Source organism: Varroa destructor, unplaced genomic scaffold (genome assembly GCF_002443255.2).
Source record: "Varroa destructor unplaced genomic scaffold, Vdes_3.0 BEIS01000005.1, whole genome shotgun sequence".
Taxonomy (NCBI): domain Eukaryota; kingdom Metazoa; phylum Arthropoda; class Arachnida; order Mesostigmata; family Varroidae; genus Varroa; species Varroa destructor.
The window spans coordinates 38,949,820-38,976,772 of NW_019211458.1; the positions used below are offsets into that span (position 1 = coordinate 38,949,820).

A 26,953-nucleotide genomic window follows, 5' to 3' on the forward strand; every position below is an offset into this window, starting at 1 on the left:
TGAACTTGGACACAAGACTAGTCGTCCTTTTAGTTCCAGGCATCCAGTGCTTTTATTTGGGGTGGATTATGGTAGATGCGGGGTTTTACAACTAACATGCACAGCTTATTAGGAAAAGTTTAGAAGCTCCATATTTAACGCATATGTACAGGTCTAATAGTTTTTATTTGCTAGACATATTCTGATTTGCTAATTTGACATTAACTCCGTCCATGTGATTTTCGCTTTTGTGCATCGACTTGCTCCATCGCCCGTAATGGTTTCCAACTACGTTATATAACACGGGCTATTTTTTGGAGCGGGCAATATGACAAACGCCTGAACAAGCGTTAGGCATAAAGATGACAGCAAATATATTTGTGTACCGTTGTACATCTGCTCTGCATGTAAATAGCCTCATATATACAGCGGAGCGGTTTCAATTGCATAAAAAAATATATTGTTTCTACCCTTTATATCCATGGCTACCTCGTTAATTATGTGTGCCTCTGTGAACAATTATACGCGATGTCGAAGCCAATGTGACAGCCTAGTCAAGTTGCATTGGTCAGCTGCGTATCACTTAACATAAACCGACCGACGACACGTGTTAGGGTCATCGGCAGTTACAACGCGACCGATATCGTGATGATGAACATCTGAACTCAGCGACGGCATTTTAAGTGAGTCTCCCTTAATTTTCCAGTATTACGATGGTCGTATACGTGTGACAATAATTTAATTTATTTTACTGTTACAGCTAATTTTCCTTTGAGACCTTGACTAAGAAAATGCCCCAGCGGTATTGTCTACTTATTTTTGTAACTAGTGAATCTATTTCTTAAAATAGCTAATTCAGTATTTTTTTGAAACATATAATCACTTCTGTGTAAAAATCTACCTTTCTAAAATTCCCTAGAATAATATCACATTTTTGGGCATTCTTAATCAGGTGTCGATATGCAAGAATATACGGAAGGACGTTCACTATTCAGTTGATGAAACAACAAACAAATTAGACCTCAACTTCCTTTTTTCAGTTTCTTTTGTGTGATTACCAGTAATAGAGGCGTAGCAGTAGAAAACATTCTGTAAAATTATTATGTATGCTACTGCAAGATCTCAACATGCATCAGAGTCGCCGGAGCTACATCTCCTCTCTTACATCGATTCTAGCGATAGCCGCAATATGATTCTATAGCTCTGTGCAATAGTAGATTTTCCAAATGTGTGCAGGCGCAGAAGATTATGCGATCTAATTACGACAGGCATGCTTCCCCACTGTTTTTAAGTTGCGTTAAACAAAAACATATGTCTTGTTGAACTAGATGTTGTCAGCGGCTGGTACAGTGTGGGATTGATTTTAATATTGGTCAATACGTTCAGCTTTAGACAATGGCAGTTCAGCATTGTACGACATACATTGTACATAGTTATGTACTGGCCAGCGATTGATGCAGGCCAGTATATAAATATTTGAAAGCCAGTTATTTTACACCACATACATGTCCGCTGTATCAAGTTTCCTGCAGAACTGATTCAGCTAAATGGCGGTTACTACTGAAGTAGTCTACAATAACTTCGATAGGGCTTGCGATAACCTGTTGAAATCTAGTTAAACTGTGGATTATTATTCCAGATGCAGAGAGTGAGATAGGCAAATTATGCGCACAGACGTGCACAGATAATAATAAAGATTATTATTATTATTATTATTATTTGCCCACAGTTTTCGGGTCAGAAATCAGTAAACAAGCATACTCCTAAGCATAATTCCTGTGTTACCCATTATGTACGATTGTGAAGTTTTTACTACCAAGGTAAATATGGTATTTTTGACAATTTTTCGCTCCGTGCGTAAAATAGCTATGCCATTTCATTGGTTTTTAACTGCTGAATCCGCTTTTCCCCTGGCCATGTTTCTGCGCGCGTAACACTCGCAATGACAGCAAAAGTAGCTCTAGTTGCTGCTGGAACCGCAGTTGCTTCCATATTGTCATTCATAAAGTTAGTCATCGTCACAAAAGGCACCTCGGAGCACAGGACAGAATATCCAGACGGTCATAGGCGATGCCGGGTACTGCGCAAGCCAATGATAGACTGATGCTGTTGAAGGAGCTGCGACGGAACTCGACGTCAAGCTTGAGTGGCGGCATCTATCGGAAAGGTCGCTCATCCATTGAGTCAACCCGTTCTGTTTCACGGGCGAACGACAACCACCAATAAATACGCGTGCAGCAGTTGCATGATCATCAACCGCCGACATGCCAGCGGAACCAGTAAACAATTAGTATTTTTCCGCTCGAACTATGATGATTGTCGTGCTGCTATACCGCAATGAATTTCGTTGACGAAGCCGGACCGAGAGTCCTTCCCAAACGAACAAAGCGTCCATTATTTGATAGAGATATTGGTTCTTGCTCAGCTAGCAGGCTGTTATTTTTTACTCTACATCTCATGTGTACATTATACTTGTTATAGTTGCCTTAATAATAAATAAAGTAACTTATAGATTATATTAATAAAAAGACAATATTGTTTTGTCCGATAGTTAGCTGTTAACGTTAGTCGAACTAATACATACACATTTAGATTTATTTATTGAATTTTAAGCAACAAGGTTTATTCGTTGAGAGATACTGTTTAAAGAGCAACATGGGCATCGGTTTATGTGGCGAGGTCTCAAGTGGAATGAACCTGGGATTGCCGGTGCAACCTTCGTTAAGTGAGGACCAGATAAACACTAAATAAAGTAAGCTGAGAATCAACAATTCATATACCCCAAAAGACAGAACGAATGAGTGGTTTGAAGAAAGCACACTCATCTTTGTCGTTCATTTCCAAATTTTTTTGCAATCATACCATGACAAGTTCCTTTGATTTGCTATTTATCTGCTCCTTGACTCCTCCCTAATCTTTGAAACTTCTAGAGCTATCGTCGATCTTTAAATACCCTTTTTTTAAATTCCCCAACATAGGGTAGAGTCGAACGATCTTATCAACGTTTTGTGCTTGCTAGATGATACGAATTTGATTTTAGCTTAAAATATTCTACTAGTTATAAACAAGAGGCCACCAAAAATTCCAAGGAGAACGCTAAGAGGTGGTATATGTGGAACTGGCATTTAACTCCTGTAAGAGCTTAGAAAAGGATAGCAAGTATGTGCCATGCATCGTTATGTGCTAAGCAAACGATTTGAGCATTGGTAAACTACAAAATGATGATTATGTCCTTGTATGGAGAGTAAACGTTTGATTTCGTATTCATTAAATCTCATTAGGTAGAAGCCAATACGCAGTATTTCAAATGATAGTATGTTTAAGACATCGGTCGAAACATCCATAGGGGATGCTGATGAGAATGTACCTAATTAATGACGTAGCGAAATATAGAATTAGTTAAGAAGTCTCAAGAATAATTTCACCTATTCGAAATTTTTCAGCATAAGTACGACGATTTGCGAGTTTATGAAAGTTGCTAAATGCAGTTATCTTAAACTTCGTTAGAAATTGCCAGAAACTGCTCGGCAAAATGAATTCGGTTTTTGATAGCGTTTTGATGAGCGCTATGGAAAGCCAATTGACTGACTTTTAAACGTGCGAGTTAGAAAACGCTACATTTCTACTAAAAAAAATTATTTCAGTAAGTTAAACGAGCTATTTAACGAAGTTGTTTTTTAATTGATTTTCTACAGTATGCTAGATACTAATGTTCATTATTGTTCGTTGTAAACGATGTCATAGAATCACTTAAAAAATTGTAGTTTGACTTCCAGCGAACGATATGCCGTCAGTCAGAAATCGCTAGAAACAAGCAGTTGAATTACCAGCTACCCATAAGTATTGACTAACGCATTCTCGCTAAGTTTCGTTTAAGTATACTCCATACATTTATCACTTATAGAGACGGGAGTCTACTCATAATAGAGATTACAGCGATTGGGATTTTCATTTGGCCATAGTTACGATTCTGTCAGAAATTATTTCAGTTATTACAATTTTCATAACTGATTGACGACTTTGGATGAACTTAATTCTTCCTAAAGGCTTCAGTTTCTTCTAGTTTTGTTAGTCTTTTATAAGACAAAGTTTTTATTAGACAAGTTCATTAAACTAATAGGACTTGCTCATGAAATTGGTTTCCCTGTTGTTATAAATAGTTACATTGACTTGCTTAACTACGAGCGAAATTGACATTGAATTAATTAAATTATATAACCACCGCGCGAATATGATAAATGAGCATGATTTGTTCTTTGGATTGTCAGAGATATTATCTTAAAAAGATCACGCTCAAGTAAGGATAAATATGTGTACTGTAAAGACCGTGTTTGTTCAAAGATTTCCGTTATAACCTTACGATAGTTGTGTAGAAGCAGACTCTACCTAGCTGGCATATCTTTTGCCTCTTGGGTGAATGTTACCCATATAAGGTGTTAGCAAATCAACGTATATTTAGAAATGCTGGTTTCAGTCGGGGATACAAGCAGAATATTTTGAAAACTACAGTTCATTCAATAGGGAACGTGGATTGGAAGAAACAAACATATTTTTCATCAGTGTAATTACTATTTACTCGTAAATTCGCTCCCTATTTGAAATCGAGTTTATTTGACCTGTGGCCTCACCTTTTACCCGACGTCTTGTTGTGACGCAGCATGTTTGCATCGTTGATTACGCACTATCAAGCATATGAACAAATCCTTAATTATATGTTTATCATCTCTTTCTGATTCATTTTCAAAATCATGCGCGCTCAGCTATCGTGACAAATGTAACTAACTAATTTAACATTAGTCCAATATGATCGATATTTACTCCTAATAAAAAGCTGCGTAGTTTAGGTGGTAGACGAAATTTAACCGAACCAATCACTTTCCTTATACCATTCACAAGCTCACCTTTTCCTGGCGTTTGATAGTTTTCAACAACATCGGGAATCTTGGCAGTTGAATTACTGGACCTCATTTTATTCAGTCTTTCCTTTATTTATACTTCATCCCGTGACTTTAGCCAACCTTCGCGTCTGATTTGCGTTACGTAGGATTCCGCTTCCGAACTACAATGGCATGAAACACGGAGCCCACCCATTCTGCACTTGGGTATCGTACGATCAAATAAATAAATACTGCGACGCTGGCGGCCGTAACCTTAGCCCTGCAGTCAGATGGGCCTAATTCAGCAACGTTTTCACTCAAGGAACAAAAGAAAGAAGGCCTTTATTATCGTTGGACTTGCCGCATTCCTAAAAGTTTTTTTTTTGTTTTTATCATGTACGCTTCAAGCGATCGTTGTAAAATTAAATTGGAAACTGGACGGTTTGGAGTACGTCTATAATGTTACAAATTTTAGAATGCTCGTTATTCCATTTTTTATACCATTGATGCACTTCGATTAAAATCGATTAAAATCTACTAATGTAGTACTGTTGTAAAACATAAGAAGCAATTCTGAAGCTCAAATTTAGTATGATCCATCTTTGAGTAATACGACCATCATAACTAGCTATAGTAGGTCTAAGATTTTTCTTTTGGGGACAACTCTACGCTAATACATTATGGGCTTACGGGGGCTTTTTTTAGTAATCGTCAACAGCACTCATTTGCATCAACAGATAACGTAATTATAGATCGGCTGTGAATTCCTTGAAGATGACACGAATCAGCGGAAATAAAACTCATACTATGCAGATTTGTAAATTGAGGCGATATTCTTTTGTGAATAGAAAGCATATCTTACTTCAGCGACTTATATGTAAACTTATTTTTTAACAAAATGCTCTAATTTTATCGATCAGCATGGCGCTTATTTTTATAGTTATTTTTGCAGCTATATAATGCGTTCTAGTGTATCATAGCAATTGCGACTGTTAGCAAAGTTCACTTACAGAACTGAATGCCCGCGGACAAACGAACGCTCACTCACCGTTTACTGCGGTGGCCTAGAAATAGTCGTCGCTCTTAGCTGTGGCGCATCCATATAACGTAACCGATAAACGGCAAATCTCGGCTGTAAGGTATTATCTGAGATCAGAATATTAGCTGGCAAAATAGCTGTCACGAAAAACGAATACGTGCTTCTTTAATCTCCATTCACAGCTGTAGCAGAAGTCCAATTAACGAGTAAGTGAACAAAACGGCAAGGGTAGAACACCTATACAATTTTTTGCACCTGCTTAGGGCCGCGTGGCTAACTGGGTGTAAAAGCGGTCGGCGTTGCCTCTGAATATTGCTTTCGATAGATGTCAGGCAAGCAGAGACTATCGTTAGGGAAGGGATCTGTCATTTTGTGCGAAGTGATTTTTCTATTGCACGCCTAAACGCTGATACCTAGGTGGTGACACCGATATGTCCACAAACCTTTTACGCTGCCTCCTTCTCGTGTTTAATTAGCAGATGGATGAAAAACAGGAAGGAACGCTGACTGCTGATTATGCAGCGCGCAAACTTCCACTTTGCACTAAACTTCGTCAATTATTGCGGCTTGCGACTTCAGAGGCATCTGTGTATTAGTTACTGCTTTAACCATAACGTCATGAAGAACTTAGCTTCGCCAGTGAGTCGCTGACCGTGTTGCCGTGGCCGATTGTGGCTCGAAGGCAGTCTCAACTCTACTTAGACGACAACCCTGGAGAAAGAGAAAACGAAAGGTGATAGAAACTGAACTGGCAAGTGAATACGCCAGCTACGAAACAGCTTGGGGACGAAGCGGCACCGATGTTGCTGTCACCGAGCCCGTGTACTCGTGAATATACGCAGTCGGTAGTACTCAGATTTTTGTTGCTATTCAGATCATTTGATGTCCAATGCAGACCATGATTCCGCAAGAAATTTCTGTCACACAGTTTGTTATGAAGCTGTACCTTGTATGCCAGAGGTGTTTCTTTTTCCATCGAATTTCTGTTTTTGTGGTGTGTAAGTCGAACATACGTAATCGTGTGTCTGAGATGCTTACTACTGTAAAGGTCATCTATTTGATTACCAGTCAGTTACCTTTGTTTACTTGCATGTTTTGCATAATTTTTTTAAAAGAGTGTGGGTTAAGTATGGGTAGAATTTTTCGAAAAAATTTATAGACGGCACAAGCATGTCGCTTCTGTGCTAACTAGGTATGCCTCTCCATGACAATGTACCGCATGATATTTTAGCGAGGGCTTTACTTTTAATAACAAATAACAGTACGCTAACCTCGACTGCTTTACGAAGATATTTTAACTCGGGAAAGGATTTATCTGGTCCATAAATTTACATTATCCCATTTAACTAGTGCAGCGAGTTCCAGGCATTTCTACAGGCAGGCCCCATTCAACTGGTCAATAAAATGTTGCCACTGCTATTAGTCTTTTGAGCTGCCTAGTCAGCCCGAACCGCGACCCCATCAAGTACTGCCATATCTCGTACTGCTTTTCCTAAATTGAGAAACGACGCATGGATGTCGAGTCGTTCTTGTCTTGTAGACCGCTGCTGGTAATGGTAATCATGGTGATGCTGCCGGTGAGTAGCTGTTTACCCCGTGCTTTCCCTCTCTTGCCCTTGCCACCGGTCCTACGGCGGCCGAGGGTCGTCTGCTTGTCCACGTTGGTTATGCGAGTCGAAGCAGTAACCGTGTTAGTACAGAGAGATAATGTGTCGCATCGGAGCCGGAGCAGCTGATTCGGAGAAAGAGACTAATCGTCGCCGTCGCCGCCGCCACTGCCAGCAAAAGCAACGGTCGTAGCTGTCCGAGCATTGTGTTGTAGAGAAAGCCTGTCTGTCTACCTATTTGTCCGATAGTCCGTTTTCCTATACGTAGCCAGCAGCGAGTGGCAGAGGTGACCGCCTAGTGATGGGCGTTCGCCTCCGCTTAGCCCATCTACCGTTCACACTACTTGAGTAGAAGTGCCATAGGGACGGGGCTGACCCGCCGAACAGCGGGGCAACGATACCAACCCATCGCTCGACTTGTTTTCTCGACAATAAAATATCGGCCAGCAGGGACGCCAACGACACCAAGAGTGATCCGACGAATAACAAGTTGTGGTGTTTCGTCCAGTGATTGGGGTTACGGGTACTTGCAAGAATTGGTCACGAACTACATGTAGTCGACGTTGACATGCTGTTCAGACTGTGAAATCAATGTCAGCTCAAGTCACCTGTGTCCTACGGTATGTGTCAGACGGGGTAACAAAAGTCTACGGTGTTAAGAAGAAGCGACCGGGCAGTCAATCAAGCAACCACACAGAAGGTGCTTTAAAGAAGGTCGCTGTGTTGTATAAGGGATAATAGAAAACAAGTTTTTACAGTTACCGACGACCTGGAAAGCACATGAATAGCGTAAACATTGCTCTCTCCGTCGAAGTAGCACAGCAGAGAAGAGCCCCCCGGAGAGAGCAAAAAGCAAAAATGTGCGATTACTTTGTTTACTCGTCACTAACTAAATGACAAGTGCTTTATTTCGAGTGTGAATGCGTAGGTGAAGGACTATAATGAAGGTCTAGGTGCGTGCGTAGCCGTGGTGATTGTACGCTGCCACGTTTAGACTCAGTGTTGGCAGGCAGCAACCACGGCAGCTCGGATATTCAGACGTCTCGGCGCTGACGGTGGAGGGAAGTGTGTGAAGACTATCTTCTGCACAGTTCGCCCGGTTAACGAAAACCACGCAGTGAGAGCAGCTGATCAACGGGAATACAGCTGTCAAAGGCCGAGAGGAAGCGTGTGCGGAAGTTGTCACGTCACTAAATTGCTGCTGCTGCTATTGCTACTACGGCCGCTGGTGACGAGGCAAGGAAGAGCGGGAAACACAATCTCTCTTGGCGTAAAGAAAGCCGTGTGGCGGTTTCTGGCGGAGGGGGGAACGGTGGAATCGCTGGTGGAAATGCAGTCAATGGCGCTGCTGATGTTCACTTCCTTGGTAAGCCATTATAATTACGAAACTGTAACGTACTCTCAGATATATTAGCGACTGGATGTAGTCGTCAAGGCGCTGACGCTAATACTTAAACGACGCACGACTTTATAATAGAGAAGAGTGTAACTATTTAATTACAGTTGGTATCACTTGTGGTTCAGGAAGGTTTGTGGCAATCATACAATATGTTGTCTACCGCTAAACTAAAACGTCATGCTCTGTGAGACCGGCAACGTGCCCAATATGTTTGCCGATTTTTGACAGTGCGCACGCAATGTCCGGTGCTTTGCGCTAGAAGGATAGTGAATTGCGGCCACAACTTCATCATTCATGACGAGCCCCTGTTACGATCAACAACAAAATCAATCAGCTTATCAGAAAATTAGGAAAAAGCTTGTATCGTAGAAAAAAACAACCGTACATGACGCGCTTTATCTATCACCTCACCATGAATCCGTTGGTGTTCAATCTTCGCCGACGACGAGCTTGGAGGCTTAGTGTCCTTATCATGATAGGTGTCTTCAGCCTTGTCGTTCTGCACAAACGCGTAAAAACACGCAGTCGTAGCGGTTCCGGCTCCGAATACCTTGAACAGTATCTTGCTGAACAACGCCAAAAAAAAGTTGTGGCTCAGCTCGAGCGGTCTATCGATGCCACCGACCTGCTTCATAAGAAGCTGCCAGGCATACTTCCTGTGGGGCCTACAGCTAACGAACAATGGTTCTTCAATCAGATTAGACCATCCTGGGGAGTGCAGGGTCAAGGAGTTCAACTCAATGACGAAGAACAGGCTGAAGCTGACCGCCAATTTTCTTTGGCGGCTTTCAATGTGTTCGTATCTGACCGTATGCCGTTAAACCGATCGCTCCCGGACACCCGACATCGCGATTGCAGAATCGTCGACTATCCTTTAGACAAGCTACCTACAGCCTCAGTTATTATTATTTTCACGGATGAAATATTCTCAACCCTTCTCAGGACTGTTGTCACAACGATCACCAGGTCTCCCCCGCGTCTCCTAAAGGAAATTATTCTCGTCGATGATTTTAGCCAACGAAACGATCTTAAAAAACGGCTGGAGCAATTTTTAGTCCACCACTTCCGGCCAGGTATTGTTCATCTTATCCGATTGCCAAAGCGGTCAGGGTTAATCCGGGCCCGTCTTGCTGGAGCCAGGATGGCTAAGGGAGACGTTCTGATCTTCTTGGACTCTCACTGCGAAACGACGGACGGTTGGCTAGAGCCACTCCTTCACCCCATTTACCTCGATCGGACAGCTGTTGTCTGTCCCGTAATTGACATTATCGATGACAAAACATTGCAGTACGTGGCAGCCGAAGGAGACCATTTCCAGATTGGAGGCTTCAATTGGCGGGGAGAGTTCTCTTGGCATAATATACCCAGTGCGTGGAAAATGAATCGTGCCTCGATGGCCGAACCTATGAAGTCACCCACAATGGCAGGTGGCCTCTTTGCTATCAGCAGAGAATACTTCTGGGAGAGCGGCTCGTACGATGAGGAAATGGACGGCTGGGGCGGTGAAAATCTTGAGATGTCTTTCCGCATTTGGCAGTGTGGGGGGAAAATCTTGATTGCGCCATGCTCGCATGTCGGCCATATTTTCCGGGACTATCACCCTTACAAATTCCCAGGAGGAAAAGACACGAATGCCATTAACACGAAACGAGCTGTTGAAGTTTGGATGGATAGCTATAAAAAGTATTTCTACCAGACACGGCCGGAGCTCATCGACCTAAATGTGGGCGATATCTCTAGCCGCAAATCATTCCGTGAGCGTAACGGATGTAAACCTTTCAAGTGGTACCTTGAAAATGTGTATCCACACAAATATCTTATGGAACAACATTCGCAAGGTTACGGTATTATCAAGAATCCCGAGACGAACACATGTCTAGACACTTACGGCAAGTCTGAGGACCACACCTCTGATCTCGGTATCTTTCAATGTCATCCTGTTGCCGATGAGGCCACCAATCAGCTGTTGTCACTCTCGAAAAAAGGCGAACTTCGCCGAGATGACGTTTGTGCTAGAGTAGAATTTGTTGACTCGTATCGGCAAAAAGGAAAAATCGTCATGGAGAAATGTGAAGAACATCCTCACCGGGACCAACTATGGACGCATGTAAAGCACGGACCTATCATTCACAAACAGTCGGGTCTATGTGTAGAAGCTGAGGCCTACGATCTGGAACAAGTATTCGTCGTGCAATGCTCAGAAGGCGCTCGGCAAAAGTGGTCATTTCACAGATACACTGAGTTCGCTTCCGAGCACACGCGGTAACGCTATGGGAAGAGTAACTGCTTAAACAAACTTGCGCCAATGTTGCCACTGCTGATGGATTAGATTTGATGAATTTGCAATCGGGTGCGAGTGCGCTTATTTGGATTATATGCGACTTCTTAGTGATAATTAGGCGTTAGGCGATTATTAAAATGTTTATTGGGATTGGAGACAGTTCCGGTGTGTTCCATTAATTCGCTTGACGCAGTTTGGCGCCAACATTTCAATTTGCAACAAATAACAACGTGTAATGGATAGGTCGACTGGAAATCAAAGCGCGAACCCAGGCAAGGGCGTAAAGGATATTACGAAATACAAACACGTCACAGGGTTGTTTCTCATTAAAAACGAGGAAGTGCAAGACAAATCGGACGGATGGGCCGAAGTGAAAGATATAGGAATCTAATAGTGTAAATAAGTTATTTTCAGCTGGTAGCAGTGCATCCGGACTATGTTGTACATAAATTAATTTTTTTCAAATAAAAATTTTACCCTGTAAATGCTAGGTTTTTTTTTGTTAGAGTCATATGATAATATATTCCCTGTACGCTAATTTTTGCAAAAATTTAGAGTTTTTGTTAGGGCCACAAAAAAGGAAATGCGCATATGTACGGAATATCAGTTATTTCTCTCAGTTTTATATTTTAAAACCCGTGCCCTAAGAAATACTTGGAAGCGACGATTCGTTAAAACCTTTCAGATCACAACAACGTCTTAAAGCTACAATTTATGATATTTAATATATTTAAAGAATATATTTATGACAGACTAAGCGAAACTTCAAGTCATAGTAAAGTGAATTATTGCCAAGCCACTGTACGTCATGAGCAGTCTAGAGCAGGTGCTAATCGAAAACCGCATGAAGGACGTCGTTACAATCAAGCCGTTATAACTTGGTACCTTTTCGAAGTTTTAAAAGCGAGTTAATATTTATCTCCTCCGATGCAGTGTTTTCGATGTCTGGGGTCCATATCTGTGTGCCAAGCTCTACTATGCCGTAAACACATCAGATCAGTGAACATATGTACCAAAAAATGTTGATATTTGTATTTAGCATAGATATTATTAAATACATATTCTAGACGTATAAACAAGATGTTTTGTACCCTTCCGTAACTAAGAATTTCTCTATGCGTAGATATTTTCGCTATAGTTTCTAAGGACTCCTATAAATTGCGCTTGAATCTGGTTAGAATTTCTCAACATATTTTTTTTCGGCTCTAGTTCATATGTGTAATGGACATTGCAAAAAGACCGTTATTAGTGTAATAAGGGATCTGCTACCACGCTAACCGTAGGCAATATCCTATTATCACAACTTACCCATAGATGTTGAATCAGATGTCGATTGGTTCTCAGTGATGATTCAACCACTATGATACTGAAAAACCAAGTCAAAATTTTTGCTTTAGACGTTACACGACCTCCCCCTTAACCCATAACAAAATGCGAAATGTAAGTTTTTAAGTGTGCAGTAACAAAGGCATGTCTCCCAACTATTTCGTTTAATGCGATGCACGCGTGGCCTAAGATCCATACCATAATCACTGGATAAAACTCTGCTAAATTAATGTATACCCGAAGCGGCATAGGTCCGAACGTAAGTATAAACACAGTTTATTTTGCGCTGGAGACCTAGCTGCCTGAAGCAGTGCCTAACAGTAGCATCGGACCTATAACTTAGCATAACCTGCTAGGGTCGAAGTGTTACTTGTTTCTGTTTTTAGAAAGCAATTAACGCCAAACTTCTTTCTAAATCTAATATTATTATTATCAGAATCAATGAAAATGTCTCAAGGGTATGATTGTGCGAAAACATAGACATAAAATTTAGTTTTAGCATCCTCTTTTATCAGGATGATCCTTTCCTCAAATCATTTCAGTTTGTGTACCCTTTGGAAGTTGTCAGCAGTTCTGCCCGATGATACAGAAAATAGCACGGATTTCCTGAATGGGAGCACTTTAATGGTAACGTCTTCGTGACAGCGGAGTGCTAACGTGTTAGTGTTTGCCTATTAGACTTTTAAGGACGTATGAGGCGTATTAGTTCCGAAATATAACGTAGGTATATTTCGTTTCATGCTGGAAGCCAAGTGTACGAAGCAGTGTTTCACACTAGTATCGAGCGTGAAGTTCAAAACATTTTTCTAGATACCAACATTTTAACTTAGAACGATTGTGTCGAAGAACAATTTCGAAAAAACCCTAAGCACAAAGTGTCGATTTTAACGGCCAGTGATCAACCCGTGGCCCACATGGCCCAATATGGCTCCGCACTTGTCTATCTGCTTTACACGAATTGAATTTCAAAGGTTTTGAACGTGTGCTTCGTATCCCGCAAGCAAATTGAAATGACTGATTTTTGGACATATTTCATTTTTTTTTAAGATAGCAAACGGCGTAACAACATAAGCACGCATCGTGTTTTGTTTTAAGAACGAAATCATTATAAGTACAAAAATTTAATTTATTTACAAATTTATTCTAACTTAATTAACAATTTAATAAAATGTCTATTTTAATTATTTTTATTATAATAGTATAGTTTATAAAAACATAGCCTTGAAAATGCCAAAAAAAATGAAAAATAGTTTTTAGTCGAACAACAACCTACCAACAAAAATGTTATACAATAATTTCTACTTTAAAAATCAAAGATTAAATAAATCGTTATTATAAGCTAACGGTTTACAGTTTTTAATTTTTAATCAGAGTTAAACTTTTAAATTAAATGTTTCCATTAACTATGAATAGTCTCTACTTCGGCTTTTATTAATTAAAGAATTTTTCCACATTATATAATTTTTTTTATAAAATTTCACAAAACATTGTCCATATCCAAAGTAGATTTTATGAATTTAAATTCTATTCTTATTGTTATTGTAATGAGCCTAGGGATCCCTTACTACTATATATATACATATATATATACATATGAAGAATCAAAATAAAAAGATAGGTACAAGCGAAATAATAATAAATTCAATATCAAATTTCGATAGCGGATGTTGAAGAGGGCTTTCGGAGGTTGAGTGTATGAACGGTACCAGCGATCTCGTGACGACCGAGAGAACCCTGAAAACAATTTGCCTTGTGAGTAAACCGCTAGCGAGTTTCGATGAAACTGTGGAAAAAGCAAAAAAGGTCATGCTGGTAAATCTCAACGAACTCGCGAAAGAATCAGACGAGTTCTATGAGTTTTGTTGGACTATTTAGAAGGATCTTTTGTATGCGAGAAATTTCACAGCAAAGGTTGTGTTAAAGGTCTTGAATTTCAAGCAAATTATCAACAAGAAGAACCTCAACACATTCACAGAGTGACCGGGCTTTCTCCAGCGGGTGACAAGACATGGACGTATGGGTGAGACGTGGCGACAGAAACACCATGTCTTCATATAATTTCGACCGACAAATGCTGCAGGACCTAAGTCAAAAACCAAGCCTTTTCTTACCGTCTTATTCGCTTATCGAAAAATTTTGCATAATAAATTCACGCTGAGTGATACTATCAGCAAGAAGCATTATTACGAAGCTTCAAAACAACTGATCAATACTGCTAACCAAAATAAGCCTAATTTTTTTTTCTGAAAATAAGCCGTAACAACGATGTACCGACTTAACTTCGCTAGCTTGCATCGTGTTCTTTGCAGAAAAGCTCCATACCAACACCTCGCCTTAACCCCGTACTCACAAGACCTACTTCCATGACTCTCTTTTCCCAAATGTAAAACAGCACTTAAACGAAAAAAGTTTTTAGACGACAGAGGACACCTACGAGAAACGGGCTGAAATCCATTCCTACGATTGCAAAATTATATTGGCAATAAAAAAGAGTAGCACATTTGCATGCTTCGGAGGAAGTAAGTAGGATTTCAGCGACTGAAGCATGTGCAGGTGGTATAAAACCAACTTCGAGATTATTTTTTGTTAGACTTCGATTACGCAGCGATAAGCAGCCAGTTTCTGTTGCTTCTATCAAATATGATAGAGTTTTAAGGTGATTCAAACAAACTCCGTTTAAAAAATACGGGCATCACAGTCTTCAAGCATCGCTATTTGCGGATTGAGTTTATCAAAAACATAATTCGTAAAGGAAGTGTAATTTAATCGGTTTTTCGTCATATAGGCTAGTATAACACGGATTTGTCAAAAAACGACAAATTAGGTATCTAGATAATATCTGATTACAAGTTAAAATCATCATATTAAAGGATCATGCGGACAAAGTTAACGAACGTAAATTAACTGTAACATTTTTGTTACTACGTATCCATGAACACGCATCGTGGTCCCTATCCTGTTTCATGTGTTTCAAGTAACTTTCAAACGGCACCAAACTAGCCAGTGTCGAACATCACTTACGAAATTTCATAAACAAGCAGGACGAGAAGCCCGACAGAACTTCTGTCAGCACTGCTGCAGCACTGGATCCTTACCATTGATCCTTCGACGTCCGTTCAAGGACGGCATTGCCCCTAGCGAGCTCAGGACCGACAGAATTAACCAAGGTTAATAACAAAAGGGATCCAACTAACAAACTCGTTTTACCTGGGTTGTGCATAAACTGGTAGAAATTATAACATCCCATGTTATCTACAAGAATGCAAATAGCAGCTGTTTATGTAACAGTCAAAACTTTGCGCTGTAACTTAACATTAAAAAAACCTGATTATGCTTTTATGGTAATGGGAAACCTTCGCATTGTCTGCATTGTGACTTAAAATTTGTGCTCGAAAGGTATATCATATATAGTTATGCATAGACTCAAGCTACCGACATGGACCTGTAGAAAATCACTGCCAGAAACGATCAGCAAACGGGTGCTGTGCTGGAATATCGGGCCGCTTCCAGAAATGGCGCTTTAGAGTCTTTCCACTTCGTATGGCCTGAAAACACGTGGTCCTGAGGTCTTGATCTTGACCTGAAATTACCTTGCGGGAAAATTGTCTAACCTAGATCTGCTCTGAGAGGTTTAGCTGTACCGTTTCCTTAAAGTACTAGTATAAAGTATAAAGTAAAGAATGACTAAAATTGGGCCGCTGCCCCACAAAACATAGTTGGATAGTGCAAATGTTTGTCAGTAACGATTTAAAACTGTACACACATCTGTAAAACAATACATTTTTACTGTTCTGACAGAAGCTTCAAGAGCGTGGAACGCAGGTTTAGCAAAAAATAGATTTTAAAGATGCACACGAATTTCATACGATTAGTTGCCCACCCGGAACATATGACATCGAGTGATATTATGCTTGAATGAATGAAACTAAATGATGCAAAACTGCTTATATGAATATGTTTCTTCCAGAGCTCTTCTTTAATACTCTTCAAGCAATTACTCGGAGCGGTAAAGATATCCGAGTAAACACTGCCGTAGCGCGTCAGGTAGTCAACAATCGGCCGCTGGCGTGCCAGCCGCTAATCTGTGATAAAAAGAAAGATCGGACTATATACTGGTTAATTAGGAATGCATATATGTGGATACATTACAAGTCATGGCAAGTCATCTTATTTTCGCGCCCGCAGTCAACGGCGTGTTGCATCAAGCTCCCTTAATAAAATTAACGATTCCATTGCCATGGCGTCTCATTCATCTAAATTGTTTAAATAAGAATTGTGTGTGAGGTAATTATTTAAATAATACGAATTGTGCTTAATTACGATAGCTTCACAGCCATCGGTGCTGCCAAGTTGTTTCTGAAGGATAGTGCCCTCGTTGTCAATATTCTTTTCAATTCTCAAACAACATGCAACTTGCGGATATATCAGTACTTGATCAATCATTTCAAACTCAGCTTCACAATTCATTTCAGAACTTCACGTGGGCACACGGTAGACGAATCATAATCTTTGACCTGCTTGGCGGTAAACGACTATAGCGCATTGTCTCTTCTAGACAGAAAATTTATGATCGCACCTAGTAAGGCTACATGCGCCAATGACGGAAGTGTCTTCAACTGACATTTTTCGAAAATTAATTAACCTATTTAAGTCATGTAATAGAGAAATTACTGACAAATGTACCGATATATTTTCTCTTGTTTGGGCACCAGTTATTTTCAACGAGAAAGCTAAGTAAATTTTCGCCCATATAGTCCCACCCTCCCATATTTAGACCTCTACCTCCCTAAATTAACTAACGTCAGTGCATTTATGGATCTGCGCTCCAATTAAGTGCAAGGAATCGGCCACGACCACGAATTTTAACTTGGTAGCTATTATCGCCCATTGATTTCAACAATTACAGTCTGTGTATATAAGATGAAATTATTAAAAAAAAAGAAGATAGCCAGCCGGCAGCTGCAAAACGATATTTGTGAATAGATTTAAACCTGTCCTACATGCTACAAACAAATACTAACTACATATTCCATATCGTTATCTGCCATCTTATTGAGAATTGTGTTAACGGTCTCCTTGTTAATTTTATAGTTGGAAGAACAAAAGCTTGTGGTAAGCTGTACAGCCACGCAAACTACCTTAGCGCTACTCTTAGACTCAAATTATTAATTTTGCGAGAATCACTTACTGTGGTGTCGGTCAGACCAGATCCTTCGGCCATTGGTAAGCAAACTGTCTGGATTCTATCTGTGCACAACCATTCTTAAAACGCATACTTGTTTATTTTGATTTGTCGGTATGAGCGAGTGACTGCCGCATTGAAGACAGTCACGTTTTCCGATATCTACCATCGATATCTGATTGGAAACAGCTGTTTGTCCCTGTACGCATTACAAGTTCAGTGCTAAGATCCCTTCTTACGAGTAACACCCCCGCTCCACCCGCTTCAAACGATCTTAGAACCCTCCCCGTCGTCTTTTGTCGTAGTTGCACAAGGCCGACCACAGCCCGTTCCAGATAATTCTGTCCTTGTTCCTGGCATGTGTGTTCCTGACAACGGATTCTGTGGCGGTCAGCGCCCTTTAGCCCATCTTTCCCGTTTATTCGTTGCTTTCGAGCATCTATCCAACACCCGATTTATTCGTCGTTTATTCTTAGTGATCACCACGTATTTAGCGAGTGGTCAGTGGGCCTTTTCTGCTATTTTCCAATGAAGCATTATTCTTTCTCGTTCGGCGCTGCGCAGTCATTGCCCTTGTAAGACTGCCACGGCAACTCCCTCGATTTGCCGCTGCCAGATTCAAACTGATAGAAAGCGGACGAAGAAAGAGAGAGTGTGATCCCTGCGTCGAAAAGATGCAGCGGAGAGAACAATACACACCCGCTATTGCCCCGCTGCCTCACGGCCTTGTCGGCCAACGGGCCGGCGTGCATATGACAAGCTTTGCCCACTCGCAGCAGCCGACTACCCGACGTATGGAGAGGTATACCCAAGCAGTGTCTATTGAACCGGTGCGTTTTTGACTAGAACGCTCAAGCTCGTATCCTGAAACGCATACAAACTCATCGGCACAAACTCGGCACTGCGACAGTTCATAGCCACGGTAAGCTAATCAAAACACCGGTCCTTGTTCAATAAATTACTTGACGACTGCGCTGGTTCGAGCGTTACGTATATTCACTCAATAGCTTACAAGTAGTAGTCACAATTTATGTACATGGCAATTGGACGAGATCAAAGTGGCAGCTGCTAGACACAAAGAGCTTTTCGCTTAATTCCGACAAATGCTTGTAAAGCATTCGGTTGAGCTGTACGTTGATCATAGAAATACTACACAGGGATTTTATTTGATTTCAATTACCTTACACCAGTGTGTACCACCAGTTCGTTTTCATCAACTCCTACGGAGGCGTAGCGTACAACAAGCTTATTGGAATTTAGTGTGATGCCCACCGCTTCCTCTTTTTAGACGACCCGGTCTTCATTGTTGAAGTGAACGATAATTGCCAAAATTTCGTACAAATTTCTACTGAGTACGCTGATGTGAAATCACCTGAGGATCAAAAGTGCTTTAGCTGTTGCTGAGAACTGATTAAGTTAGTGACTTACTGCTATTGAATTGCTATCGCTCACTCTTAGTGAGCCAAAAGTTTTTGCCGTGACAGCAAGTGAGAGACTCTGATGTCACTGGGTCAGATGTAGTTCCACAGATCGCTGAAATACCGTCATTACTCAAGCCATTCGGTTTCGTACATATATTAGTCGGCACGTTATGAACGTGATCCGCTTACAATACGACGACAGGATAGTATAAAGCTGACTTACGAGACTAAGTGTCGCTCGTTTTAAAACATCGCAATGTTTAATACTGAAATAGGTTTGCGAGGTGGTTATGCCCTTTTGTTTGTCTCTCTTGCAATACACATAGAATTTTAGCCTGCTGCCGCACCCCTTCCATAGAATTACGGTTGTTGGGAAGCACAGCACATCCAATTCGTTATTTAACAACAACAGTGACAATGACGACGACAAATAAAGGAAACCTATGAGCTTAATTTGTTTAACAAATAAAGTGGAGTCGACAGATTGTTGCTGTGGCCAGAAGCATAACGCTTCCGCGGCTGCATTTGCGGCACAGCCACCATAAGACATAAACCCTTTAGTCAAGTACCGTAGTAATCAGATGCGCGAAACTTTTGATTTTTAGTCGTTACACCTCGCCTGCCCCCCAAAAAGGCGGCAGCAGCGTTAGTAATTATGTTAAAAAAAAGTCAGCTAGCGAACTATTACGCGAACAGGCGTCCGGTTGAGCCCTCCAGCCTGCAACCCCAGCCCGCAGAAGGATACAATGCAGAAATTTCGTATACTATGTGGTACTGAATATGGTCAACGAAGAAGCGGCCGAAACCGAGAAAGGCTTAATTGTTGAAAGCGTGTTGTCTTGCTGATGTACGTGGACTGCCTAAAAAGACAAACTTTAACGGGTAGGCGCAGCTAAGCTGGGGCGTCTGAGGCGAGTATTAGAGTACACAATAGGCAAACGCGATACAAATGTTTGGAACACGCAAAGAACTGGCTAGGGAATAAGAGCTCTTTATGGCTGCACTGCTGTTTACGCCTACTGTAGATAGTGATAATTTGATGAGGGTTGATCTGTAATCTTTCTTTATTAAAAGTACATTTGTTTGAAACGTAAAAAATGAGTGTCTAGATACGCACGCGAAACTATGACAGGCGGTTATTGGTCCTTGTGTATTCCGCTAATTCGCACTTAATTATCATCATAGTATAGAAAAATATGAATTTTATGTCTAGATAGTTAATATAGATAAATACTTTCACATCAATAATCGTGGACGATTATACAAAGTTAGTTAGATACCACGAATAGGCATCACGCAGATGGTTGGCAGTGTCTACTCTCGCTGTCTAATACATACCTAACGTGTACGCTATATCTTATCTGGTTCGCATTTGTATCTGTTCAAAAAAGAAGTACATACACAAGGTTTCTTCTTTTTCAGCTTCTGTTTTATTTACAAGAGTTCTATACGGATAAAAAATGAACAAAACTTGCAACCTATGTTTAAACCTCGATTTTGGTTTGTTTGATCCGATTGATTAGTTTAGATAATAAAGCGATTAGTCACAGAAAATAAACGAGTGTTTGTTGCGCTCGTCTCTAACTCTGCGAAAGACCATTGTCGCTGAGTGCGCTACCTGCAGAGTTGCGTCCTCTCAAAGCGCCGTACTTCGCATGGAGCGGTAAGCCACCGGGGGCGGGGGGGGATAAATGCCGATTTTCCTAAATTATAATTTAATTAACTCAAATACGTTACTGGTTGAAAGCTCGAATGGTTATCTAGAATCTGAACGAAAACGAAGCACGACGATATATGTGTGCCAAGGGAAATTGCAAAGCTACAATTCGAGGCTCAAATGCATTTTAGTTCGATTTTTAATCTGTGCAACTTGTCGTAGGAGGTAAGAGCACATGAATGGTAGAATATCTATAGTTATTCCATAGGTTTCCTAAACTCCCGGCTGCAATTGCACGTAATAGTTACTTAGGATTTCTACGGATATCGAAAAATAAGGTGCCCACTTGGACCCCATATTCTCCTACCACGTTTTCTATACATGCTTGCGCAACAAATGCGTACAAAAATAAATCGATGTCTTAGCGATATGACTAGGTAGAAGCCAATGCTTAATTTCAACCCACGTGTAAAAAGACGACCCAAAACAAAATCACATAACTGACCTATTAGATGTTGGGACCATACAATCTAACAATGTTAAAGAACATTTTTTTAACGTATCGTTAAGGTACTTAATTCACATACCCTTTTTCCGCCTCACGCACAGAGCTTCTTCAATAGTGGTTATCTGAGTACGTCATTGGGCTTATCTTAAGAAATCAGCCTAACTGTGTCCAGTTTAGCGTAGGACGGCGACCACTAAAAGGAATAACCAGATCTAAACAGGTAGAATTTCAAGTCGATATCAATGCAGCACCCTGCTATTGTCCCCCTTCACGACTGTCGTGATTTCTCCGCAACGCGTTCGAGTGGACTCCACAAGTAAAGCAACGTAAATAAGTTATCAAGAGACGGGGCATGTCCATTTGCTCTTTTGTAATTATATCCGTAAACTGGGCATTTTTAGATTTTTTATAAATGATAAACAACAGTTAGCTAGAAACTAAATTTTTCCGTTGTACTCGAGACATTTGGCTATCTACGTGTACTATACGGACTTCACTTCAATTCTCAATATTTCTGGCTGCTACAAAAGTGCCTGTGCGGCACTTTAATGTGTGTGTAACATTTGGTAGAGCGTTACTTCTGTTGAACACTGCAGAAAATCTTGAACCATGCAATTAGCCTTTTTAGGTTCGTAAAATACTCTCTAAAAAATTGGCAGAAACCGGGTGCTTTGAACGTGATAGGCTAAAAATATTACCCATATCTGAAACAATGGTTCCCAAGGAGGGTTTATTCCAATAAATAAGTTTTTTTTTTTTGTAATTACTATATAAAAAAAATAACAAGAGCGCTTTTAAAGCTATTCTTCGGTAATAGTTGTAAAATCCAGCGAGCGAGAGAGAGAGAATTGGGCACAAGTTTAAATCTATTTTTGAGCGGAATAAACTTCCTTTGAAACAAGATGTTGGTGACAGCGTTAAGTAGCGATGCGTAAAAATTGAATAGAATGATTGCGTTAATCTTTAGCAATTGCATATATACTACCATATGCACCAGAGTTTACATCGAATCATCTTTGCAAGATGTTTGCAACTAACAATCCCAATAAGTCTATAATTATCCGTAAATTCCGTAGAAAACAATAACCGATTAACAAGTTGTCATTAACTTGTTAATTGGTTATTGTTTTGTCTAGTAAAAGAGCAGTGAAAACCAAAACGAATCGATTAAGGATCTCGAGTACCGGTGTACCGTGTACTCGTCGTCAATGCGATAGAACCTATCAAATCTGCTAGGCACACGGTGCATGTATGAGCCCCCCCACTCTCCGACCCGATTTATCAATACTACATTTCGCAAATATTTAGAGGCCTAATTCTATTATGGATCTATTATTACTGCTGCTATGGGTTAACACGTCTATTAAAAAGAAACTTGTATCATTTAGCGAGTTAGTCATTGGCGCAAATGTACTTGTCATGACATTCTTGATCAAAATTTTCAATAATGAACAGTTCATTATTAATTAATTAATAATAGTTACAAAATGAGATCGGATTCGAGCAAAAAATTGAGCTTTTCTTAATAAGCTAATTATTCATTCATTAATAAGCTAAATTACTTTTTTCCTGTGGTGAGTGGCCATTATTGTATCTCATGGCTGTAATACATAGCGTAACATGTTGCATTCGTAGATATTCTCCTCTAACTAAACTTTTATGTTGGTACGGTAGAGGTGGATTCTGAAAAGCCAATCGGCCAACAGTATAGATTCTCTGATAATAGCGTTCAATAATTCTACTGAACAAAGCTGCAGTAGCTAATCGATAATAATGTTTAAATAGAATGTGTCGCAAATGTGCAGTGGCGACATCTTGCGGCATTATGCGCTTGGCGTGTCTTTTGCGTTCGCGACTTGGCAATAATCTTTTTGCCTGAACACGGCGATTTCTGCGACGTTTTCGGACCCTCGAGCATTTTTTGTTGGTCTCTGGCAAACTGTGCAACCCAAACCTGTAACGTTTACCAAATTGAGCTCTGGTTCGCAACATATGACGCACGTAGCAGAAGTTCCATAGGGTATATGTTAATTGAACAGTGAAGCTATCACAGAACAGTGAAAAACTACCCATTTTATTAATTGTATCCCAAGAAGTACTATTCCTTATATTGCTATTTAAAATAACTAGCCAGTTTGCTATTTGAAATGACCGTCATTGGATGCAACCTACTCTGAGAGAACCATGCACCTCTTAAAGGAATCATAACGCACCTATAATATCGTTTCATCGTGATTTGCTTAACCCTACATATGCTGGAGAAGCTTGCAAACATGGAAATTAATAGGAATTAAGCAGAGGGAAGCACCCAGCATTCTAGGAGAAATCAGTATTACATTATCCCTATTCGAGAATATGTAGTCACTCTGTTTTTGAAGCGGAATGCCAGACGCGGCCTACAACGTCATCAAGCGACGAATTTGTCAATTCTTCTTTGATGTTACGCTTTGATAAATTAACATTTCAAGAGTCTGTTAGGTTTTCGTTAGGTACTATGTTGATTCTAATGTTTAGATATTGAGCTGCAAACTACTTGCTCAAAGGTTCTTTATGTTAAAAGTAAACAGAAACGCCTGTCTGAATGAAGCTCTTTTAGAACTTTTTTCTGTTGAAACACATGTTGTAAAACCATAGGTTACCTCTAATTTTGAAATGCTTCGTGTTTTTGTGTTCTTCCCTAAAAGTTTCATCAATGCAAATGCAGCGTCTAACATTGATGCGTATTGTGTTCGAGCACGCGATTTCAGTATGAGAAAAGTGCCGTGCCTTTCATTGCGTTGTTATCTTGCTTTTGTAGAATTAGTCTACTATAGGCAGTCTCTTTTGGACCTTGTGCCATATAACAATTTAAATCTTCAATTGCATGAACCGTGATGCGTATTAATGCGTCTTTTACAAGAGACCGTGTGAGAGTGATACTTAAATTTGTTTCCGTTTCTAAGCTAATCAGGAATCGATAGAACTTGCACCGGTATGCACTAAAGCTAAGTAGGTGCACAATCTAGCAATTATTTGGTCTAAGGACGCACGGATAAAAGGACACCTAAAAATTCGTTCCGTTAATTCATATTAGCTCACGAAACTTTGTTCTTGTTTCAGATGGTATCTACACGTTGGGGTATTATATCGGCAGGGAAGATCTCCCACGACTTCGTAACGTGTCTTCGATCGCTTCGAGACCACGAAGTTGTCGTGGTGGCAGCCATGAATGTGACGAACGCAAGAAAGTTTGCCCTGCTTCACAAAATAGAAAAAGTGCTCGACAACTACGACGATATGGCTAAACAAGACAACATCGGTAAGTCGATAGGCACATATACATCGTTATTTGTTCGTGCTGTAAATGGCGTGTGTACATAATTAAACGTCGCTTACATGATAGCATAATTCTTCATTCCGAAAGTTTAAAGTGAAAAATGTATAAAATTTTTCAGATCTGGCCACGTTGCTACCGTTAAGTATCTGGCATAATCTTTAATTTACATGAAAAATGAAATTTCCAGGACACAGATAATGTAGGTCTGCTAGTTAAATGTGTTCTGAGCACCATCGAATATATCCAGAATATAATATCAACGGATTCCATTAATGTTGACTTTTTCTTTTTGAGTTTGTCTAGTATTCAAGTTTCTAGAAAACCCTCCTATTGTTTGCAGATATTGTGTACTGTGGATCCTTGAATCCACAGCATTATACGGTGGTAAAACATCTACTTGAGAACGGCAAGCCTGTCCTTTGTGAGAAGCCGTTGACAATGTGTTTGGAACACACAGAAGAGCTCGTGAAAATCGCGCGCAAAAATAAAACCTTTCTCATGGAGGTGTGTCAACACAGACCAATTTCAAGAGTAAAAACTACCATTCTAAGTCTATAGCCCTTCCAATTTTTTTTCGAAGTCAAGCATTCTTCTACCATATAGACAGAAAATATCAACCTATCAGAAAACTACTTTATGCTTTTCTGATAGGTTGATATTTTCCAGTTGTCAAACATCTTAGGTTACTCGGACATGCATCTTCTCTTTAGCCGAAACAAAACGGCACTAGTATTGTTTTGATAAACAATGTCCATATATATGTATATAAAGTGACCTGTACTTTTCTTTTGTATGTTTACTTTCTTTACAGGCCATTTGGTCTCGATTTTTGCCGGTATACGATGAATTGCAGAAGCGCCACTCTGAGATCGGTGAAATCCACTCTGTTGAAGCGTCCTTTGGTCTTGCAGAAATAGGTGGCGTTGACCGTGTGACCAAACCTGAACTAGGTGGGAGTTCGCTGCTTGATATCGGCATTTACGTAATTCACTTTGCGCAGCTTATCTTCAAGGTATAACCTAAATATGTTGACCTAGTTTAGGCTTCACAAAACCATTGACAATCAGTTATTTTTAAGTAGTACATCTATTAATTTGTTAGCGGCAATGTGAAACCAGACCTACTAGAGCGGTGATTCGACAACTCCTTTGCGATTTTTCTTTCTGATATATCTTATATGTAGGTTAATTTTATGGAGTTTCGCAATCGTCGTGGGTCGTCACTTTTTGTTGGAAAGAGTTTCTTTTGCAAAAAAATCACAATATTGTTACACAATTCATGAATTACGTATCGAAATCCGTATCAAGTATACTCTAGATTTCAACTGGAATTTATGCTGTGCTTTTTCAGGAACCCTGCATTTGGTCCTTGCGTATTATTTTATCATTCATAATCGTCATTTCTTATTATAATTAGTATAGTTGTTTCTTACTTATAGGACGTGTACCCCTCGGAAATTCGAGCTGTAGGAGAAATTACTCCCGATGGAGTGGACGTGCAAACGTGTATTTCTCTCAAGTACCCGTCTGGCAAGCTGGCATCTTTAACGACATCCGTGCTCGCTGATTTGCCCTGTGAAGCCACGGTGTTCGGCAGTAAAGGAAAAATCAAGGTAAGCATGTTGAATTTCTCCCGAAAAGATGGTATAGTAAAAGGTGGAGCTGTTGAATGAACTGAAAAACGGTTCGAATAGTCTAGCAACCGTTATTGGTAATGTATTATTTCGGTATTATATGGTGTCCCATGCCAACAAGTGACTTTACTTTTTCTCAAATAACAAATCAATTCAGTCACAAATCAATGCTTACGAGGTAAATATCCCGAGGAAGCCCGAACTAATTATGGCTATGAATCTGAAAATCTCTTTACTGAATCAAGTCAACATCCTCAATTAAACCCATTGTCAGGTACTCTGTTCCCGGCTATATTTATCCGCTTAACGTAGACTGTGACGTTATTTTTAGGTGCACAAACCGTTCTGGTGTCCGGACTCAATCGAAGTCAACGGTAAAACGGAAACGTTCCCATACCCTGCAACCATCGGGCCGTGTAACTACGTAAACAGTTCGGGCCTCAGGTAAAACATGCGGTCAGCCATTGTTCATTCGGGGGCTTCTATAGTTTTCGGAGCGTTTTCTCAAATACTATCGGGTATTTGAGGATGTATTATTAGGATGCCAATAACCTTTTTGCAACAACATTAGCACAACTGTTCTGAGGGGCGACTATAGTCCTGCGGCTTATAGCCCTGTTGTCTCAAATAACTTTCGTGTGGACGAAGAAAAAGCTAAACCTGTTCTGAATAGCTGAGATAACGCGCACACATTGTTATCATTACGAAGACTGCCTAAATAATTGTCT

General features: G+C 40.2%; 1 protein-coding gene, 2 long non-coding RNA genes and 1 pseudogene across 6 annotated transcripts in view; 2 read left to right on the top strand and 2 right to left on the bottom strand.

Annotated features, from left to right (window-relative positions):
- Window positions 1-13,314, bottom strand: LOC111250785 (uncharacterized). Of its 2 annotated transcripts, XR_015328036.1 has the most exons (5): window positions 13,060-13,314; window positions 12,491-12,548; window positions 6,339-6,606; window positions 4,881-5,988; window positions 1-2,349 (listed from the first exon to the last, which is right to left on the bottom strand). It is a non-coding gene; the product is annotated as an uncharacterized LOC111250785 (long non-coding RNA). The 2 variants fall into 2 exon arrangements; XR_002673511.2 differs by lacking the exons at window positions 12,491-12,548; window positions 13,060-13,314 and having other exon boundaries at window positions 6,339-6,884.
- LOC111250781 (trans-1,2-dihydrobenzene-1,2-diol dehydrogenase-like) overlaps window positions 7,571-26,953 on the top strand; it is a 20,249-nt gene continuing 866 nt past the window's right edge. Inside the window, exons 1-6 of one of the 3 annotated variants that reach the window (XM_022806527.2) lie at window positions 7,571-8,868; window positions 24,376-24,574; window positions 24,933-25,096; window positions 25,404-25,604; window positions 26,031-26,204; window positions 26,557-26,669. In XM_022806527.2, the coding sequence (XP_022662262.1) occupies window positions 8,833-8,868; window positions 24,376-24,574; window positions 24,933-25,096; window positions 25,404-25,604; window positions 26,031-26,204; window positions 26,557-26,669 (887 nt within the window). In that variant the 5' untranslated portion in view covers window positions 7,571-8,832. Of the gene's footprint in view, window positions 8,869-18,390; window positions 18,613-20,862; window positions 20,994-24,375; window positions 24,575-24,932; window positions 25,097-25,403; window positions 25,605-26,030; window positions 26,205-26,556; window positions 26,670-26,953 lie in introns of those variants that run through there. The other 2 variants (XM_022806528.2, XM_022806529.2) reach the window with 2 other exon arrangements.
- LOC111250775 (polypeptide N-acetylgalactosaminyltransferase 13 pseudogene) lies at window positions 8,875-11,667 on the top strand (annotated as a pseudogene).
- Window positions 13,913-18,349, bottom strand: LOC147755669 (uncharacterized). The gene is made up of 3 exons (XR_015328037.1): window positions 17,697-18,349; window positions 15,530-16,613; window positions 13,913-14,242 (listed from the first exon to the last, which is right to left on the bottom strand). It is a non-coding gene; the product is annotated as an uncharacterized LOC147755669 (long non-coding RNA).